Genomic DNA, 21,789 nt, shown 5'->3' on the forward strand with positions numbered 1-21,789 from the left:
TATTGGATGTCTTTGCATGCCCACAGATAATGCTGGAAGGGATATATTTTTCTGTAAACCAATTTGAGTCTGCAGTAAAATAATTTTCTCAGATGCTTCTGGTAAAAGAAAGAAGTCTTCCTGTTCCTACTCTGAAAGTAAGAGCCAGAAAGCATTAGTTGAAGAAGGGGTCCACAAATAAAAGAAATAGACTATACTTGAAGATGGTCTGCTCTTATATAGAGAAAATTATAAGGAATGCACACACACACACACACACACACACACACACACACACACATACACACACACTAATGAACAAGAACTAGTATGAATTCAACAAGACTGGAGGATATAAGATCAACATATGAAAATCAGTTGTAATTCTATATACAATGAACAATACAAAAAACAATGAAGTTAAGGCTGGGCACTGTGGCACACACCTGTAATCCCAGAGGCTTGGGTGACTGAGGCAGGAGGATCGTTAGTTCAAAGCCAGCCTCAGCAACTTAGCAAGGTCCTAAGAAACTCAGTGAGACCCTGCCTCTAAACAAAATACAAAAAAGGACTAGGAATGTTCTTCAGTGGTTAAGAGCCCCTGAGTGTTCAATCCTTGGTTTCAAAAAAATTTGAAATTAAGAAAAATTCCCCATTCATAATTGTATAAAAATAATGAAATACTTAAGAATAATTTTTTTAAAAATGTAACTTGTTCATTGTGAACTATAAAACATCATTGAGAGAAATTAAAGTCTTCAACAAATGAGAAGCTATTCCATGTTCATGGTTCAGCAGACTTAATATTGTTAAGATAACAATAGTTCCTATATTGATCTACATAGTCAACATAATTGACATCAAATATCATCTGCCTGTTTTGTAGAAACTGATAAGCTAAACCTAAAATTTATGTTGAAATACAAGGGGCCCAGAATAGTCAAAATATTTTGACAAGGAAAAACAAAGTTGAAGGATATACGTTTCCTGAATGCAAATTTACTACAAAACTACAATAAAGAGTGTGATATTGGCATGAAAATAGACATGTAGATCAATCAAATATAATTGAAAATCCAGAAATCAAGCTATACATTTATGATTAATTAATTTTGCCACTTGTGCCAAGACGACTCCATGATGGGAGAAAAATCTTTCAACAAATGATACCAAAACGGCTGGACATACACATGCTAAGTAATAAAGTTGGACTCCTGGTTCATACTGTATACAAAAATTAACCCTTATTGGAGGAGAGGCCTAAAACTGAGGGCTGAATCTATAAAGCTCTTTGGAAAAAACATAGGCATACATTTGGGTTTGGCAGTGCTTTTTTATATTGGACATCAAAAGTGTAAGTAACAAAAGAAAAAGTAGGTAAATTGGACCTTGTCAAAATTTAAAACTTTTGTGCTCCAAAGGACATTATCAAGAAAGTGAAAAGACAATTCACTTAATGGGAGAAAATATTTGTAAATTATATATCTGACAAGGAACTCATCTGCAGAATATATAAAGAACTTTTGTAGCTCAACCAAAAACAAAAAAGACACTTCTACTTTTTTCAGTGAGCAAAACTTTTGAATAGACATTTCATCAAAGAAGAAATACAAATGTCCAATGAGTCCATGAAAACATCCTCAACCACATTAGATGTTAGGGAAATACAAATAAAACTCTCAATGAGATACCACTTTATATCCACTGGCATGGCTATGATCAAAAGGCAGAAAACGACATATGCTGGAAAGGAAGTCCTATTGGGAACATAAAATACTGAAGCTCTGGAAAACAGTCCTCACAATGCTAAACCAGTTATCATGTTACCCAGCAATTCCATTTTAGGTAAATGATCAAGAAAATTGAAAACCTATGTTTACACGAAACATGCACACAATGCATATGGCGGCATTATTCATTAATAGCTTCCAAGTGGAAACAACCCTAATACCCATAGTCTGACAAATGAATAAGCAAAATGTAAAATAACCATTCAATGGAATGTTATTTATCTTTACAAGAAATGACATGCTGGTACATGCTACAACATGGATGAACCTTATGCCAAGTGAAGGAACCAGACACACAAGCCTATGTTTTATATCCTTCCACTTATGATCTGTTCAGAATAGGCAGGTCCATAGAGAGAGGAAGCAGATCATAGGTTGCCTGGGGTTGGAGACTGAGGAGGAACAGAGACCACCTGCCTCAGGTGCAGGATTTCTTTCTTGGGTGATATAAACGTTCTAGAATTAGATAGTGGTGATCTATGTACATCTTTTTAAATAAAAATTGCCAAATGGCATGACTTAAAAGGGTGAACTTCATGATATATAAATTATATATTAATGAAGCTGTTTTTTTTTAAAAGAATGAAATGAAGAGCATTGGTTCTAGAGGCTGATTATGGAATAAAATATTAACTCGAATTCTCATTCTGTGTGTGAATATGTGCAAAGGTATATGCGGCTCCCACTGCTTACATTCCCCCGCCTTTCTACGATCCACATCTTATACTTCCAATATAACTGGAATATCAACTCTGCCTCCCTTATGTCTGCGTCCACAAACCTTATGGCAGTACTGTACCCTGGCTCCCCATCAAATAACTCAACCTGGAATTGACTGCAATTTGGTACTTGCTAAAAGTGCACTTAAGATGCACTATTGGAAAGAGACAGTATAATGGGCATGTTAACTAGCCATTCTCTTAGGTACTCCAAACTCTCTCACTATAATAAGTTATATCCTCAGAGCAATGTTCCTAGGCCACATGACCAAGCTGGACACGGGCATTTCAGTGATGAGTTATGCTGTAATAGTATATTCTCTGCTTTTATAGAGGGAATATATAAGAAACATCTATTTGAATGGCTTATCTGTGTCTTCTAAAAAACTATCATCGAAGACCTTTTTCATTGTATTACCCAATAACCCTTATATAAGGGCCCAGATGATAAATTTCTCTTTGTTTCCAGGAAGTTTTTTTCAGCAGTTGAGTGACACATACCTTCTCCTCCCTTTCCTTGCCTTTTACCCATAGAACCCTCTAATGTAGTAAGAACAACCCAAACGTACTGAGCATGTGCCATGGGCCCGCCCTGCCCTTTGTATGCTGCATCTTGATTGGCAGCCACAACATACTGTGAGGTGCACACGCTCATCGTCCCTCTTCTGCAGATGTGTAAAATGAGGCTGAAAGATATTAAATGACATCCAGCCCCACACACTATGCAAGTGGCAGGGAGGGGATTGAACCAAGGCAGCCCGACTCCAGAAAGCAATGCTAGTCCAGCTTTTGCCTTTAGACCATCCCCGCATGCTTTGTTTTCTAAGTCATCTGCAAACCTTTTGAATTAAGGAAGCATACGTCCTAAACCCATGTTTGCTTTATTTCCCGTGGCTCCTAGCTGAAAACGCTCAATAAATAATTTTGATTGATTCATTCTTCTAGGTTCTGAGATCCTTGGAAGAATGGCCCTTCATAAATTCTGATGGCTGTTTCTATTAATGATGCAAGGGTGGCAATCACACAGGTTGGAGGAGAGAAGGACAGAACGAAAAACAAAAATAATTCATTTCATTTCTTAGATGAGGTACCTGGGGGTTCATAGGGCACTGTCTAAAGTCAGGGGCCTCTGGAGTTTGCTGGTGTGGATTTAATCATCTCGTCTGAGGTGTGTTTCTGTCGAGTGACAGGTACTCTCTGTCCCTCTTAAGAACAGATTTACTCCGTTAGACTTGGGAGGAAAAGAGCTTTACCCAGCCAGTGTGATTCTGCCAGTCTGCTGGGCTGCTTATCTGTGAGCACTTCACAAGCAAGCCAGCTTAGAGAACTTGGAATTTTTATTTAATTAGGTTTCCTTTCTTTTCTCTTGTCTCTCTCTCTCTTCTCAGCCCACTCGTATATATAGGTCAGACATCTGGCTCTTAATAGGTGGAGAAACGAAAGGCCAGTAGAACACCGAGGTTTTTGTCCCCAAAGTCCCCACCTCAGAGCCAGATGTGAGGGATGCTTTGGTGTCTTATTTCCTATACTTTCTGAAAGGGTCCTGTTTGGAGTCTTGAGCAAAAAAAAAACAGATGTGCTTTCTATAGGGCTGTGCCTCAAAGCGTGGTCCCTGGCCCAGCAGCGGCAGCATTGCCTGGGAGCTTGGGAGGAATGCAGACCTGGTGAGTCAGCATCTGCCTGGTGAGTCAGAACCCAGGGCTGAATGACAGTGGGCGGAACACTGGTTTCACAGTGCTCCTCCGGGGGCGGAGGCTTCTCGTCTACCAAACAGGCTTCCTAAGCTTATGGAGCATGGACGTCTCCTGAGTGATTAACCAGGTGCTGACTGGTGCTCAGCAGTCAAAAAGAAGGATACAGCCTGTGCCTGCAGTGTGGCGTGGCGCTGCTGGGGCTCTGTTCTGTCTCCGAGATGAATGCGCGCGTTAGGGCATTGCCCTCATGGAGATGGAAAACATTTGGGGAACTTGGAGACATTTGTGCTCCTATTTATTAGAAGGTTCACAACAAATGTCATTTGAGCCTTTTCAGGGAGTTTTTCCCTCTCTGTGCTCTCCTGATGCCCTGTACTCCATACTCTCTGCTGGATCCTCTGTATTGGAGAATGCCCCTCTCCTACTTGTTCAAACCTCCCATTCCCCTGTCACACACACACACACAGTCTTAATAGATCCCCAGAAACATGGTCCACAGAGTCTTGCGTATGCACTTAGCCAGCACCGAGCACAAATACATGAAGGATGAAAGGAAAAGGAAGGAGGCCGAGAGGGCGTGCAGGCCAGCTTTGTGTGGTGGGGGGTGACTCCCTGGGTGCTTATTCTCTGTACTTGGCTGTTGGAAGGAGAAAGGACTCTTCGCACACAGCAGAGCCTGGCTTTGATGCTCTTTTTGGCCATTGCCCCAGATCTAGACCACAGGGGGCACACAGGCCAAAGCCCTTGGATGCTGGTGCTACCAGACACCTTTAGCCTTCACGAGGAAGATGTTTTGCATAAATGATCAGATTTTTAATGATATACAAGGTCTCTATTGGTAATTTATAGAAAATAACAACAAATTAGAGGCAGTATGTTGCAATTTAAAAACACTGAGCTGATAGGGTCATCAGAGAGGCAGCCGGTTGACTGCTCTTTCCCCAGCCTAGCTGGAGAAATGTACTCTGTGCAGAAAGCTTTTCAGGGGAGAATCTTCAGTCTCCTCCTTAATACAGTAGCTGGCTATTTTTGCTAGCACCAATCACAGGGAAAAACATTCAGATACTCCCATCTCCTAGCAGTCTTCTCTTTCCTGGAAGCTTGTTTCCCGCCTCCATCCCACACTTCCAAGTACTGAACATGAGTCTCTCTCATGCCCCAGGACTCTGATGTCATTTATTGGCAAAGAGAGGTAGAGAAGGAACCTGAAGAGACTGCTGTTCCTGGCTGTACTGACAGATACCACCTTGGGCAAGCTCTTCAATTGCTCAAGTTTTTCAACCTCTTTTTCTGATGTCTGAAATGAGCATATTAGACTAGATGACCTCTCGACATCTTCCAATTCCAATAATCTAATTCTCTGTGTTGCCGTTGGGTTAATTTGTAAGGTTATGTCTTCCAAAGGCTGTCTTAGCTTTAATGAAGAATAGCAAAAAAGGGACCTCTATGCAATTTAGGACCTACCTGAAGAAACCACAGATTTTGGAGTTGGTATTTTGGGGCAGGATATAATATTTTGTCTACCCTCAAGGCTACTCCATCTATCATGACTGCTATTTCCATGTTATTAAAAAGAAGCCAAGAACTGGTTCTTAACAATTTGTGATACCCAGTATTGAAAATTATCTTCATCTATGCTTTGGTTGTCAATGCGTGAGTAGGCTTGCAGAACATAGCATTATATTATTAGTAGCAGGTATTAAGTATATTATTTAGTATTAGAGGTATTAGTCTCAAGCATTAGGGCAGATTAGCATTTGATGTATTAGTTCTTTGGGGTTACAATTAAGGCTTGAATTCCCGATTGTTCTTCTATAATGCATAGTAGTAACTGAATTGTGATTTAGCTCTTAATTCCACAATGAGTTCACCAACACTGACAACCCAGTACTAATTAAAGACAATTCTTTATTTGCAACGGTGACTAAAAATAGGTGGCTCACATCTTTTGATTATTATAGACTTTACAGATGAAAATTTCAACTGTGGGCAGCCTTTTCTTATCATAGAATCTCTCTCAGCCTAGTTCTAGAAACAGCTGAACTAGTGGCTTCAAGTCTAGACAACCCTTTAAGGGATCCTGCCCCTCCTTTACACCCTCAGGCCTGTCTTCTAGAAGCAAAGTCTTTGGTGCTGCTATACCCCAAGCTCTTCCACCCCAGGCACTCCGTTACTATTCCAGAACAGATGAGTCCGATGTCCATTGCTGAGAACAGATGAGTAGGTAAAATATAAAAAAAAACTTTTCTCTAAACCTGTAATTGAATGTTTGCTTAGGCTTTCTATCAATGTTACTTGCACCTGAGATCAAAAGGGCACTCCTAACCATTTACCAACATAGTAGTACTTTTAGATGGAGCTGGTACACTTAGCTTCAGAGTTTAAAACTTCAAGCAGCAGACAGAGTGGAAGTTTCTGTAACTGGATGTATACATTCCTAAAACCATCACACACCCCACCACCATCTTCCCCAAGGCCTCTCAAGATAAGATCTCTTATCTCTAAATAAGTAAAAGTGGCATCCTTACTAGAAGCTGTGTAGTGTGCTTTCTCCACCCCCGTCTGGTCTCTGATTCAGAGACAGGTGGCCAAGGTTTCCCAGCCTTCAGCACAGCTATGGATCTGGCCCTGTTGGATGTGAGCCCCCCTGTGTCCACTCAGTTCCCATGAGGCGCTTATGATCGCACCCCCGAGGGTCCACTCTGCTAACTCCTTTGCCATCCTCCCACTCTGAATATTGCTGTGTGTGGCAGTTGACTATTTGCTCATGAAAAGTGTACCTTTAATTCATGAGTGACGGTTTCTGCCCACCCACTCCTACAGCACTGGGCGTGATCATTGAGAGTGCTAAAATCAGACTATCGTGTCTGCACTAGGATAACCCCCTTCCCCCACCAAACCCCTCCTCTGGTACATCTCAACACTCCCATTGAAGATGTCATCTGCTGGTTCCATCTCCCACGGGTATCAACTCACAAAGTAAGCAGGGACTTGAACTGCAACAGGCAATAGCTGTGCTCATCTCCATCATCCTATCGCTCTGGATTTCTACCCTGGAAGCCTTTAGGGGAGCTGTGTGGAAGTACCCCAGGCTGCTCATCTACCCAGGAGTTCAGATTCTCGAAAGATGGCCCAATGATCGAATGCAATATCAAATTCTCCCCTATGCAACCATAAGCATAGAGGATTCTTGGGTGGGTAAGACAGGACTCTCTTCTCATTGTCTCCTGTTTTCTGCCAACCAAGATGCACCACGGTTAGGGAATGAACTCCTTAGTATTTATGTGGTGGCTTCCCTCTGAATAAAGCCAGGGTTGTCATGCCTACACATTATACTTGGAAGGTGTGGAGCACAGAGAAGTGGTTCCCAATCCAAACGATATGCTGAGAAGCCCCCCTTCCCACTGGCGGGAGGCTCCCGGGGGTCGGGGGCAGGTGCACCATCTCAGGGGTGTCAGAGCTCCTTTTTAGGCTGGGAAACCAATGCCACATTTGCATCGCTCCTAATTTCCTCCAAGGGTGACCTTGGACCACGAGCGATGAAGAATGCTCCTGTTGCCCACCACAGGAGCCACGGGGAGGAGCCCCTCAGCAGGCACTGGCCCAGCACCGAGGCCGCGGTTCCTTTGTGAGCAAGGAATTTCCAACTCTTGTCCAGATAGGGGAATCCCTGGTGGTAAGAGCCATGTGAGTCCTTGAACTTGGGGGAAACAGGAGAGGAGAGGATGGGTGCACAGAACTCCCTGGGAGCATCGCGCCTCACTCCTCATTTAATCTGTCTGTCTGTCCACACACCCCTCAGCTCTAGTCAACACGGCCTACCCTGACTGCGTGCGTGCCTACTGATCAGCCAGCCTCCCACGCAGCAACAGCCCTCCTCCGTGGACACCCGTGTCACACCCGCAACAATTTAAAAAATCCAGGCCACCCAAGGAACTACACTCTTTCTTATCTCTCTTCTACCTCCCCCTAAAAAGGCCTTTTAAAAATCTATTAAACCAAGTAATATTTTTACTCAGATGTTCGCGTGGCTGCAGCAGATGGACAAGGAAAACAATCACAAAATAAATGTTTTTTTTTGTTGTTGTTATTTTTTTTAAAAAAAGAACATTTCCCTATACAGTGTCTCTCTCTTGATGGAGCTGCTTTCCTGGACAGAACAGGTGCTGAGGGAAGAGGAGCTCTGGATGGACCACTGGGGGAGCCCAGGACAAGCCAAGGCCCGGGATTTGGCCTGGGAGGAGGGCCTGGAGGGAGGGGGAGGAGAGGCTGAGCAAGGAGGCCCAGCCTCCCTGGGCCTGGGTTCACTTCCGGTGCCTCCAAAGGAAGCAGCCCCAGGAGCAGTGAGCACAGGACTGGAGGGAGCAGAGGAGGCGGTGTACAAAAACGAGGAACCACCGTGGGCAGCCACAGAAACGACGCTTTAAGAAATGTGGTTAAAAAGAATACAAAAGTGACTCCGCAGAGGGGAGGAAGAATGCCCATCCCACCCATTTTTGTTCCCTCTGGCTCTCTCGAGTGACAAGAATCACTTGAAGGGTTTTTGTTGGTTTCATGGTCTGGCTGGTTCTCCTTCTCCATCTCTTCTTTGGCTCCTCTCCTCCAACTGCATTCATTTGAGAAAGCACCTGCTGCAGATTCCAGGCTGCTGAGCTGCAGCCTTCCAGTGAGTGTGTGTGAGTGTGCATGTGTGTGCGCGCGCGCGTGTGTCTGTGCACGGGTGCAGAGGCTGTTTCTCTCCTGCCTGCTTAACCCAGGCTTCAAGGTCCCAGCTCCTGGGTGCTGAAAGTCTCCTGTTGGCACTAAGGCAGGGCTTGGATTCTCTCTCTACACCCTGGATTTGGGGATCCTCTCCCTGCCGGGCACTGGACGAGCCCCTGCCCCATTAGCTACAGAGTTTGCCTGTCTCGTACTCCACAGGATTTGGCAGCTTAGAATTGAAAGCCCTCAGGGAGGACTGGATCCTGCCCACCTCATTGTTGGCCAGCTTGAGCCGATGCCGGAGCAAGCAGGAGAAAAGGTCAAGCCGGACCTTGCCGGGTGGGGAAAGCTGGTTCACCCGGTCCCTAAGCTCAATGAGCTGCAAGAGCGCAGAGTCCTGGGAGCCTTGAGTGTATGGGTAGTCCAGCTGGAGGATCAAGTCCCGGATAGCATCTGGGTCAAAGGGCAGGCTGTAGCCAAAGACCTGCAAAGTGTTGATTTTCATGTAGCCCAGATTCTTAGAGGGGTCAGTCATCTCCAGCGGCTCATAGTAGATTGTCTCATTGGAGCTGTCGTCCAGGGACTTGATCCGGCTCCGTAGGTAAACATGGACTGTCTCAAAGAAGGTCTTCCACCTGTTCCCCAAGGTGATAGTCCAGTTTTGGCACTGGGCAGCTGCGTCCACGTTAGTCCTTTCCCAGTCGGGGAAGTTGCCCTCGTTCACGGGCATGAACCAGCTCTCAGAGTGGCTGCCCCCAAAGGGGTTGACATAGATGGCCATGACAGGCTCCAGGGTGCTGTTTTTGGTGAGGCAGATCTGCAAGGACAAGGCCAACATCACATGCACCAGCCCAGGCTTGTACTTGTTGCTCTTCAGAGTGAGCAGCATGCGCTTCCTCCAGGAAGGGTCAAACCAGCTGCCCAGACGCATGTCGTTGCTGATGAAGATGGAGTGGACCTCAATGCGGCTGTCCCGCTTCTGCAGCAGGTACTTCAGCTCCAGGTCCTGCAGGTCTGTCTCCAGCCCGAGAAAGTTCTCCAGGGACTCTGCCACCTCTGGCCGGCACAGACCCTGGGCCAGCACGTAGCCAGGGTTGCAGCTCCCGCAGCGTGTGCTGTTGTCTGGAGCGCAGTGGGCGCAGGCAGGCCCTTCACCCAAGGCACAGGGGATGGGGCCCTGGCAGGAAGATTGGTCATAGGGGCAGGTGCAGCTGTGGCTCTGTTCCAGGAAGGTGCCAGGGAGGGTGCTTTCTCCACAGTAGAGGAGGGACTGGACTCGGTTCCACCAGTAGGACAAGGACCTTGGGCCGGGGAGAGAAAATAGAAGCAAGAGTCAAAAGAAGCTTCACACCATCAACATCCCTCAGAGCAGGAGGTTCTGATGAAGGCAATGCCCCAAGTTCTCTGAGCGATGGACACCCTGATGCTCCCCCTGGACCCGCTGAGGAAAGCCAGGAGCTCTGCATCTGATGCATTGGCCCAGAAATACTGGATACCAGACTTGAACTGGAAGCAGCCAGGCAATGGTTTTCATTCCTTTTTTTCCAAAACGGAAGACCTCCAATTTCAAAAATGCAAGACCTCTTTAGTATCAAATCTCACTTTTCAGTCTTCTACATTAGAAGACTCTCCAAACACTCCAATTCCTTGCTAACTTCATCCCTACTTCAGGGACTCCTTCCTTTCTATCTGCTCCGTTGCTATCACCTCCACCACGGCTGGGAATTTCCTATGACTGACGCTCAGCTCTTCTGCAAGCTCCTCAAAAAAGTCTTTCCTGTCGCCCTACTCCAAGGACCCAGCAGTCGCTCTCACATCACCTTGCTTTCATTCAATCTATGGTTATTCTCAGTGTCCATGATTATTGGGTGTGTTGCTGTTTCCTGGCTTCTAGAACACATCCCTCCTGCAAACACAGGGAGAGCGGGGGACCAGCATATTCTCAGAGACCAAGATTGTTTCTGGTATGTGGGAGCCATTTGTACTTAGTTGGTGAAAACAAATTAACCCTTGCATAAATCCTGTTGACCCGTCCTCTCCACTCACCTGTGTGCTTCAGGTAGAGCCCCACCTGGACTGCTGTAGAGGGGATCCCCTCTCTTAGAACACTGTCTCCCCAGTGTGAACCAGACTGTCTCCATCTCTTCCTGCTCAATCTGCCCAATGTGTCCTTTCTAAGTAGTCTTCCCTCTCTGGTCCATGCCGCTTGAGACCATCCCTTTGATTCATGTTTGCCACCATGAATATAAGTGGCTGCCACATAGTTATAATTTTCTAGTTTTTATGTTTCCGTGTGTTTGCTCAATCTTTCCTACCCAATAATATCCCCTGCAGCTAAATAGTAGGCCCTGGAATTCGAAGTTAATAAGAAGCTTTGAATGAAGGAGTGGATGGGCGGATGATGAATGCCTAGGACAATGTGGCCTGCTGTGTGTGTGTGTGGGGGGGGGCCTGGGACTCAGCGTTCTTTCTTCTGGGACTCAGAGCAGCCGCTTGTCTGAACAACCCATGTGTCTTTCTTATTATATACAATTGGTGGATGAGCTTGAACTCCATCCCTCTCTTTCCTGAAGGACTTGTTCAAAGGGCAATGGGTGAGGAGAGCCCCGGTAGAACAGTGTCCGAATCTACTAAAATTTAGACACAAGTAAAATTTGCCTGTTTTCTCTTTCTTTTTCTTTTTCAGACACGACTCACCATTGGGAAGGGGACTTGTGAGAAGGTCACGATTGTGGGAACCAAATGGCTGTGTGTGAGTCCCACCCGCCGATCTTCCCTGCTGGACACGGGTCCTCCCCGTCCTTGGCGGCTATTGCAGGGGTGCAGCGCTCTCTGGCCCTGGCCCGGGGTGCTCACCTCTCCTTGGGGAGGCGGAAGCGAGGCTGCCGGTGGCAGCGCTTGCAGAGGTTGAAGAGGCGGCGGACGATCCGATGGGTCTTCTTGAACAGCACTTTCAAGCTGCCTCCCAGCTGCTGGTAGCGGTGCTGGAGGCTGGAGTCCATGGCCCAGAACTGGGAGATGGCTGTGGAGTTCAGGAACCGATCATCGGGCAGCCTTTTCAGCAGGGCCTGGAACTCTTCTGTGGGCGAGAACACAGGAGCTGAGCGGCGGCGGGGGCGCCGCTGCGCGGAGTCCTGGGAGGGCGGCTGCTCCCAGACCAGGGGCCCGAGAGTCGCTGCACGAGGGCGGAGGCTGCGCATTCGCCGCCCTGGGCTCTTTTGCTATTATTATTATTATTATTATACAAACATGGCTTCAGGATTTTTCCTATCCTTCCTACCCCTTTCTGAATTTCTGCCACCACCTGCAGGGCTAGAGGTCCTGCTCTTGCTCATGACCTTGAGATGGCTCCCCTTCCCCCTTTATACCTCCGACGAGTATCCACAGCCCTGTCTCAGGTCAATCTTCAACAACCCCGGGGGCGCCCTGGTGGAAGAGGGGGGCGTGCGCACAGACAGGCAAGGAAGGTGTGGTACTCAGCTCGGAAATCTTCTTGGAGACTCTTCAGTCCCTGAGACCTGCCACTCCTTCCACACCCTTCTCTCTGCCTCTCTAAGATGCTCTTCCTCTCTTTGGCTCTTGGTCAGATGGCCATTCTTTCCTGTAGCTAATCTGGAAACTTGGTGATTTCAGGTTCCCTGCTTCAACTTGCATCTCCTCAGAGCTCTTTGGGCACATCCTCAGTCTCGGTCCTTTTCTCTGCTTTTACTTGATGCCTCTAACCATCAGGTCCCGTGGGGGAGGTCTGAGCCTCTGTGTACTCATGAGCAGTAACTCCCAGCAGTGGGAGCCTGAAGTTATGTTCTGGAACATAACCCACAACCTTAGCCCAAAGCATGGGGCTAGGGGACTGGAATGTGGTGTTCTTCTTGGCTACTTCCCACAAGTGATCCACACCACTCTCCCACTTTCACAGATGGGGAAATGGAGGCACCAAGAAGGTGCATAGCCAATTCAAGCTTTTCAAGCTGGTCAGTAATAAGGTAAAGATACAAAATCAATTCCTTAGAATCCGGGTCTTAAGGTGATATTAGTATGAGTCATAACACAACTAGCAACCACTAGCTTCCAAGGGGCCACCTGGAGCCAGTCTACACTCTGGGTTTATTCAGCAAGTACTTATTGTGCCCCTTGTGTGCAAGCCTTGTTCTAGGCACTGTGGAATCAGTAGCAAACTAGACTCACGAGATCTGCCTTTAGGGATATTTATCATAGCTTCTTAAGTCTTTGAAACATACTTCTTGGGTAGGAATTAGGTCTATTTACATAAAGAAAAACCCAAGCTTCTTGAGACTCTGGGCTGTAATCCGACCTGCTTAAAGTCACAGAGATAGTGACTGGGTTGGGTTCCTAACCAAACCCCCCCATGTTCTTGCCCTTGCACTTCACAGCTAACCCCTCTTTGGCAAGGAGGGATTCTGTGCCAGCTGGCTGCTCACCTGACTCCTCAAACTGCCGGTTGTGAGTGGCCCAGGCGTCCTGGATCTGCAGCAAGCTGTCCTCCATGGCCTGGATATCGGCGTCGGGACAGTTGCATTCTGGGAAAGTGGGGCTGCACTTGCACCAGCAGTCACTCTCCTTGCAGACCAGCTCCCCCTCGGAGCTGCACGTGATATAGCTCAGTGCCGCAGCGACAAAACGCTCACGCAGGTACTCGGGTAGCAGTACCTGCAGGCCTAGGGAAAGGATGTGTCAAGGAATCACTGGGCGGAATCAGTGGGTACTCTGTTTCCCACACCCAAGTCTGCAGGAACCCGAGCTGGGGTTCTGCTGACTTGTGAGTCCTGGGCTCAAGCACGGTCCCTCCTGGGCCTGATCGTGCTGCGCTGTTTGGGAGTGAGGGGTATCCCTGCCCCAGGGACAGAAGGCAGAGGATTTGAAAATGCAGATGAGAAGCACCAAAGCCCAACACTTAACTGGGCCCCTCGCGTCAGCCAAATTGAGACTGTGCATGTTGTAAGAACAGGCTTGTTGGCTGCATATCAGCATTTCCAGGATGGAAACAGAAAGATGTTACAGCTCTCATGGGGGAGGAATCAAGGCTTGATGGGCTGGCTCTGCCTGCGACAGTCATCCTACTAGCTTAACTGAGGTTAGCAGTAGGAATGCTAGGCTGTGGATTCGGGCCCTCCTGGGTGTCCCATCCCAGCTGTGATGACTAAGGAGGCTGCCCTGGTTAGAAGTGAGGTATACGGTGGCCAGCAAACTTTGCTCATCACCTATGCCAGGCACCTTCTATGTATAATTGCCAGTAACACTCATGATCGCCATACTTCAGTTTTTTCTTTTATTCAATATGGTATTGGGGATTGACCACAGGGGCATTCCACTAAGTCAGCACCCCAGTTGTTTTTAATTTTTAAATTTTGAGACAAGTTCTCACTAAGTTACCCAGGCTGGCCTGGAACTCGTGATCCTCTTACCTCAGCCTCCTGAGTAGCTGGTATGACAGGTGCACTCCCCTGCACCCAGGTATACTGTGGTTTTCATAGATAAGGCAATTCAAGCCCTAAGAAGACAGTGACCTGCCGAAGTTACCCAACTGGTAGAATTTGCTTGGTGGTAGAACCCTGTCCTTGTCCCATCAGATCACGTACTTGGGAATGACTTCCTCATCTCAATATGATTTAATTCTTAAGTAAACCTAAGAGCAGGTTGGTGGTCAGTGCCCCCAGATCTGTCAGGACTGGTCGATGTGAATGGCTCTCAGCTCTCTTCCCCTCAGCTTCCTCTGATCTTGGATGTGAAACACTAAATTTCTCCAAGCTTCAGTTTTTTCACCCATCTGTGATGGATGTCAGTTTACCAGCAGCAGAATGTACTCCTCGTTGGCTTCAAGCCACAGAAAAGGTAGCTGTTGGAAGCCTACCAATAGAGGAATGAAGGATGATCATGCCTTTGGATGCAGTCTGGGCCATGATTGAGGTCAGACCTGCAGGAAACTCTGGCAATAGGGACCCTATGAGACCTTGTGCCAGGAGAGAAGGGGACTGGAGAACTTCTGAATTTGAGGGCTCCCCTTTTCTTAAAAGTATGCTAGCTCTATTTTCACACCCTTGACCTTGCCCTTGGCCAAAAATCACAGAGCTCAAAATGTGTATCCTAGTCTGGGCAGACCTATAACTTAAAATTGTCAGCAACGGTGGACATCTGTTGTTCTTGCGTGAGGTCCGCCTCCTGTTCTGAACAGCTCCTGCAAGTTCCTTTCTTGACTCTGGGCCACCACGGAACTAGAACAGTCCTCCCCACACACCTTGTCCACCTACTTTCCTTCCACCCTCAGGCTGTCCTCCTCCTTAGCATGGTCTCATTTCCCCATTGCTCTAAAATAAGTGCCCTGAGCAACATCTGCATGCGTGATGGCTGTAAAATCCCAACAGCATCACGATTCCAAATGAACCACTAGACGTTTTGAACTTCATTCATGGCTCATTTCCAGACACACCCAACCCATGCAGGAACAGGGAAGAGAGACGCTAATCGTATTAGGAAGCTCTAAATAAAAGCACCTTTTACTCTTCTTTATTATATATTTCTGGATTCCTAAAGCATTACTGGGTCACATCTGGCTCAGGTTGTCTGGAATTTGTAATCGTAGATCCTGGGTGAGGGTTATTGATTTTGTAATGCTGAGACAATAATATCTTAAGCAGAGTCCAATTCAGTTAGGCCACAAGAAAAATGAGCTCTTCCTCCTGACTCAGTTTGCACAGCTCTTCCCGTAAGATGCTCGGGGGACAGAGGGCAGGGAATGTGCCTCCCCTTGTCTCCAGCCTGCAGACCATAGCAGCTCCCTTTCCTTTTTCTTCCTCAGTCCTGCTCTTCTGTTCTCCAGTCAAAAGGCTCCAGTTCCTCTCAAACTCTTTTCCTGACTTTGAAGCTGCCATGGAAGACCACAAACTAATAACAGAAAGCAGGGGCCCTGCTCAGGTCATGGTCACGGTAACCAGGGGTCCCAAAGTTTGTAGATCTCTTAATTGAGCCAAAGGGGGTGAACTCATAACTACTCTGCAAAGGCCAGTTATTCCTCTGTGAGTCCGTGGGATAAAGCAGAGGGACTTTCAGGAGTAACAGAGCAGATCACTGAAGTAGGTCAAGGCTTAAGGGTGGATGTGCTGTTCCTTCTAGGGTGGTATCAGGGATTTTGAGAAGGAATATGAGAGGGGAGGATGTAGGTGTAAGGGGTGGGATCAGTGGGTCTTCGGTGGAGGGCAAACCATCAGGAATATTCTCAAAAGAATGATGGAAAGTTGCTCAATATGGGTCCCAGAATTGGTGGCAGCTCTTGTTGTAAGAAGGGCCTAACTGAATGGGCTGAATGGGAAGGCAGAACCTTTCCTAGCTCTTTGGTGATCCAGTTTCCCACCAGGTAGGAGCAGTACGAAAACCATCACGGAGCTGCTTACCCAGTAACTGCACTTTGTTCTCTGGGCTCTGCACCAGGACAGAGCTGACCGAGTCCAGATTGTCATAGTTGCTGCAGCCCAGAGGACCGGTTCTGGTCTCCGTGACCTAGAGAAGGAAGGGGCAGGAGATGGATTTAGGAAACAGTAGGGAGCTATTCCTTCTCCAGTCATCCAGTCGGAGACTCCTGTCCTGTCCCTGTCCAACCAAAGGAACACAGTCACTTTGCTTCCTTGTCCTAAGACTGCCTCTGATGTATAACTGGTGGCATAGCTGCATGTAAGGACAAGCCCTTTAGAGAGAGCTAACAGGAATCTGCATCAGGGAAGAGGAAATGCAACGTGGGCTGAGGAAGCTGGAGAAGAGGTGAGACCTGGATGGCCATATCACCCTGTTCCTCCCCAGAGGAAGGTGGGGCCCAGATGTGGTCCTGGTGAGCCTGCTGCTGAGCCCAGCTGCAGCCACTTGATGTGGTGCCCACAGGTTTTAGGGATCCTGAGAATGGAAAGCACTAGAGAAATATGAGTTATGAGTATTATTATTAGTATTAAACATTTAGGTCCCACCTCGGCACCAAGATGTCCTCAGAGAAAATCAGCCATGGGCTCACTGCATATTTTAATGAGTATATTAAATATACATAAACTCTTAGAGCCATGTAATATTGCAAAACACCAGAGAGTCACTTTAAAATATTATAAAGTTGGCCCATCAGTTTTCCCTGATGTTTAAAGTATAAGATGAAAAATGGGGAGTTTTAAATGCACTAAAATAATTATGTAGTAAGAATGATGGGGACCCGAGGCCCTTTCTTCTCAGGATCTCCGAAGTCTTTGCCAACGATCAATCAACCAATCAACGGGTATTTATTGAGCAGCTGCTGTTCAGCTCCACGCCATTCATCAGAGCCTCCTGGAGTACCTGCCGGAGTTCTTACAGGACGGCACCTGACACCTCTGACCTCCTCTTGGCGCTGCAGGCACCTCGGCTTTGCTGCTGCATGAGCTGCAGTTTTAGATCCTTTTCTGGGAGTAGCCGATTCATGTCTGGGTCCCACACACTATGACCCCCACAGAGGTAAGCTCATGTTATTTTTCTCACCATGTGATTGACAGCAGCTAGTCCAGTGCCTGGCATATGGTAGGCACTCAATGATTCACAGAATGGATGAGCAACATGCTCTATCTTTGCAGGGTGGGGAGGTGGACACAAAGATGCACAAGTTACGCCTGGGTGCTGGGGGTGGGGAGACAGGTTCCTATGTGAGTGACAGAATGCAAGTTGTGGCAGAAGAAGGCCTCAGAAGGAGCCCTGAGGAGCGCACAGCGCTGCACAGAGGCAGAACAAGAAGCGGCGGAGGAAACACCATCTGAGCTGGTCCACGAGGATAAGGAGAAAGTGGGCAGGGAGAGAAGGGAGGGAACAGACCTTGAAGGAAAAAGAAGGGGCCATGAGATCTACAGCACCTGGGCTCAAAAGCAGCACAGGTGTCGCACCCTGCTGGTGGCCCTGGGGCACGCCAACATGCAGGTGACATCATAGCATCGCAGAGGGGCTTCTGCTTGTACCTTAAAATTGCACATGGGACAGAGCAGCGGAGGGAGAAGCAGGGCTCTACCAACTAAAAACACAGTAGGGACAGACAGGGGCTTAAAGCAGTCGGGCTTCACGTTGGGGAGAGCCATGTGCTGTTCTTGAGAGACAAGCAGGGGTGGGAAGGGAGAGAGAGCCGATGAAGAAAGAAAGGCGACTCCAGACCAAGACCGAGCGGCAGCAGAGACAGAGCGCCCGAGAGGCAGCCAGACCCAACGGATGAAGAGCAGGACAGGAGCAGGACGGGAGCGGGGACGCTTCCCTGCAGTTTTCCCAGGGACAAAGCTCACCTCTGCTACTCTCCAGAGAGGAGAGCAAGGTTCAGCGTTGCCGCCCAAGACCACAGAGCAGGTGAAGGTGTTAAGTGTCTGGACTGCAGCTCAACACCTTTTTTGTCTCCTGAGAATGCAGGTCAAAGGGCCGCAGAAAGCAAAGTGGGCTGAAACCGCCTAAGATGAGGTCACTCTCTAAGAAACAAGTATTGTAAGCAGACCAGTCCACCCAGCGTACATGGTGACCTGCCCGCTCCTCAGAATGTTGATGTGGGGAAGAGAAATTGTATTGATGTGAAATCAGTGTCATTATCCTTGTATTACAACTTAGGAAACCCAGACCCAGATGAGTTAAACGATGCCCTCAAGGGCATACAGCTACTCAGGTTACGGCAGAGCTAGGATTCCTTTGACTTATTCTTTCATTCTTCCATTCACTTATTTGTTTATTTAACAAGTATTCAAAGAGTATCAAGAAATCATAGATGAATAAGACCAAGTCATTGCCTACAAGGAGCTTAGAGATAAGCGGAACATGTTTGCGCTCTCCCGTGTGGACCTGCCTTCTTCCACAGCACTGGGTGCTCAGTATTTCTTATTGGGTGAGTGGCTAGTTGTCACACTGGACTGGGAAGACAGACTCACTGAAGCCAAGTCTTCTCTTTCTATATGGAGTAAAATTTCCTACAAGAAGAACTATGACCAAGAAATAGTCTAGTGACTCTGGGGAAGACTGTCCTTTCTGGAATGGGGTGGGCTGGAGAGCAGGGGTACAATGGTGGGTGTGGTATTGGGGAGACTGGCCTGTCCCTGCCTCCAAGTAAGCTGGTCACCAAAATGTCACTAAGTTTTGAACTGGCTTTCCCACCTACACACTCCAGAACTGATCACTCACCAACCATGTCTAGACAGGGAGGGAGCTGACAAACTTTATGTAAGAGTAAGATGTGACCCAAAGAGGAGGACAGGCCAGAGGACAGCCACAGTCGGAAGATTCTCTTCCTTCCCTCACCCCACCCCATTCCCCACCCACAGTCCATCTGCTCCCCTCTGCCATCTTGTTCACCACTCTGGAACCGGCCCTGACATAATGACTTTTACTCTGCTGTTTCCAAAGTTCAGTTCCACAAGAAGACAATCAGTCAGGCAGGTCACTGCAAGGGTGTGTGTAGCTTCCCTTTGCTAATTGTGGTGCCAGGATGGGAAGGAGGAAGAGACCTCACCGGATCCTCTCGCTTACTTCCTGAAGCAGAGGAGGCTCAGAACCAGATCTCCGCAAGTGAGAGAGACTTAGTCAATTTTCCCAAAATCCTAATGTCATAGCCCTTTTTGTTGCTGTTCTCTTAAGACAATTTCTCTCCTCCCTAAAAAAGCAAGGAGATGGGAAAAAGATGGGAACTAGCCAAGGTCCCCTTGCAGGTATTGCCCAGCATCGACTGGAGTAAATTGAATAGCCTGAGAAGCCCCCTCCCCAGTGTGGCCCCAGAGGCCACAGAGCCTCTGAAGGGTCAGTCAAGACAATCCTGCAGCTTTCTCTGCAGAGGTGGTAGACAGCTCCGCAGAGCCGAGCCGGCAGATTATAAAGAGGCCCAGAGAGGTTATGGAAAGTGTGGTTCACTCAGGCACATTGTGTTCAAAGAGTGCCTCAGATAAGCTTCCAGAAAGGGAAAATAATTGTGTGCTAATTGGTCTGTTGACAGAACCATCCTGCCTCCAGAAAGCCCTGATGGATCTCAGCTTCATTAGCACATCCAGTTCTCCATACATCCCAGATCCTGCAAACGCTCAGAGCCCGTTCTTCTGCCCCTGTCCTCGCCCGCCCCCCCCCTCCCCCACTGCTCTGTTCTATCCAGGATGACACCTGCGACATGTCCTGCACGATAAAGGGGCTTCTCCCTGTGAGACTAGGGTGGGGCCTGGAGAGCGCAGCCTATGGTGTGTGCTGAACAAGGGCTGCCAAGAGAAGCCCAGGCTGCTGTGGCAGGAATTCCCACAAGTCATTTTAAGGATGAGGAAAGGCTCCCCTGGCCAGCCAGGATCCAGCTCAAGTTTCGTGTGTGTTCTCTTCAGGGCATTTCATAACGTCCCCACCAAATCCTTCCAAACTCTTCAACTAAACAGAGCTCTAAGAAAAAGGCTCTCTTCCTTCCTTTACGGCTCTGATCCCTCCAGGGAATTAAAGAAAGGACACGTGTGCACAACCCTTTACAGTTTGTAAGGTGTTTTCATGTGGACTCTATCATTTGGTGTCACTCCAACACTGGCAGAGTCAGGGGCGACAGTCACTGTATTTATCATGAGGCAGAACAGGAGTGCGTGAACTAGCCAGAGCAGAAGCCAGCCTCAGTGCCCAGGCAGGGGCCTGGAGACCTCCTGGGGTGCATCTGCCCTTGGTTGCTGTGAACAGGAGGTCTGGAGGTCCCAGGGGAGAGCAGGGGCTGTTAGGGTGGTACACAGGGGGTTGAAGTTTATGGAAGTGTAGCCATATTATCTGGGTAAATTAGTCCAGTGTAAACAGCTGGTCATTAGGGTCATTGAGGAGAGAAACAGAGTTCAATGACTCCTCAAGGCCACAGAAATAGTAGGCATCAGGGCTGAAACCAAACCCGACTCTTCCCACGCCACCAAGCTCAACCGCAGCCTGCCTTCCAGCCTTCCTTCCACTGAGCACGCCCGTCACCGTCGAGGGGCCTGCAGCCATGCGTGGTGCAGAGTCCCTGCTGCTCCCGGGGGTACTCTCACGGGTGTGGGAGGGGGAGATCGGGGAGGCACAGCCCGACCGTCAGGTGACAAATCCTGTAACGGAAGCACGTGCTGATAAGGGTGAACCTTGCAATGGACAGCGATGTTCAGTGGGGTCCCAGAGGCAGATGTCAGATGAACAAGAGGCAGCAGGGCACCTCTTTCTCCTCATTAGTGCAAGGAAGGTGCTAAGAAAGGGTAAAAGGTAAGTGCACATTTGCTTAGGGAAACACAACCAGGCAGATGCCCTGGAGGCAGATGCCCTGGAGGACTTTTCTTTCACAAAGGCAGAACCGGTGAGCAGGACCTCTCCCTCGCCTCGCCCGCCCCACCCAGAGCAGTGACTCCTGGCAGCCAGCTCAACTACTGCTAAGGCACGTCCAGTCAGGGCAGGGAGACGGCAGGGCCACAGCACCCAGGAAGGACCTCAGCTAGCAAGGATGGGCTGCGGGATGCGCCCAGGGTACTGGCCCTTGCTAAGTGGATCTGTAACTACGGAGACATGGAGGGTGGAGGTAGGAGAAGGCATGAGATCAGCCTCGTTTGCTCAGGTTCTTTTGAGCTGTGCATCCACAGGTATTACAATAAACGTGGTTTTCAATGCCTACCCGCTGCCCACCCCCCCACGCGGGCTTTACGTAAGAGGCGGGACCCTCTGAAGCCCCCGTCTTTGTATTATTGGGCTGAGGGCAGGCTTTGACCCACATTTTTTCTCAAGAGAATTAAGAACTGTGCCACTGAGAGAGAAAAATCCAAGGGTGATGACAGATGTTTCCAGTATTGAGATAATAGATGATTCTCAAGCACATTCTCGGGGCGGGGGCATAAGAAAGAACAAAGAGTGTCCCTGCCCTGGTGGCTCTGGATGACAGGGGAAGCAGAAAGGTGAGGTGCA

The 21,789-nt window shown here is 48.2% G+C and overlaps 1 protein-coding gene across 3 annotated transcripts in view; it reads right to left on the reverse strand.

Annotated features, from left to right (window-relative positions):
• Positions 1–8,171: 8,171 nt before the first annotated feature.
• Positions 8,172–21,789, reverse strand: part of BRINP2 (BMP/retinoic acid inducible neural specific 2) — a 95,658-nt gene continuing 82,040 nt past the window's right edge. For all 3 annotated transcript variants that reach the window (XM_079105926.1, XM_079105925.1, XM_079105924.1), the window contains 4 exons: positions 16,290–16,395; positions 13,323–13,559; positions 11,740–11,962; positions 8,172–10,184 (listed from right to left, as the gene is read on the reverse strand). In XM_079105926.1, coding sequence (XP_078962052.1) covers positions 9,068–10,184; positions 11,740–11,962; positions 13,323–13,559; positions 16,290–16,395 — 1,683 coding nt within the window. In that variant the 3' untranslated portion in view covers positions 8,172–9,067. The remainder of the gene's footprint in view (positions 10,185–11,739; positions 11,963–13,322; positions 13,560–16,289; positions 16,396–21,789) is intronic.

Source organism: Sciurus vulgaris (genome assembly GCF_902686455.1).
Source record: "Sciurus vulgaris genome assembly, chromosome: 12".
NCBI classification, from domain to species: Eukaryota; Metazoa; Chordata; class Mammalia; order Rodentia; family Sciuridae; genus Sciurus; species Sciurus vulgaris.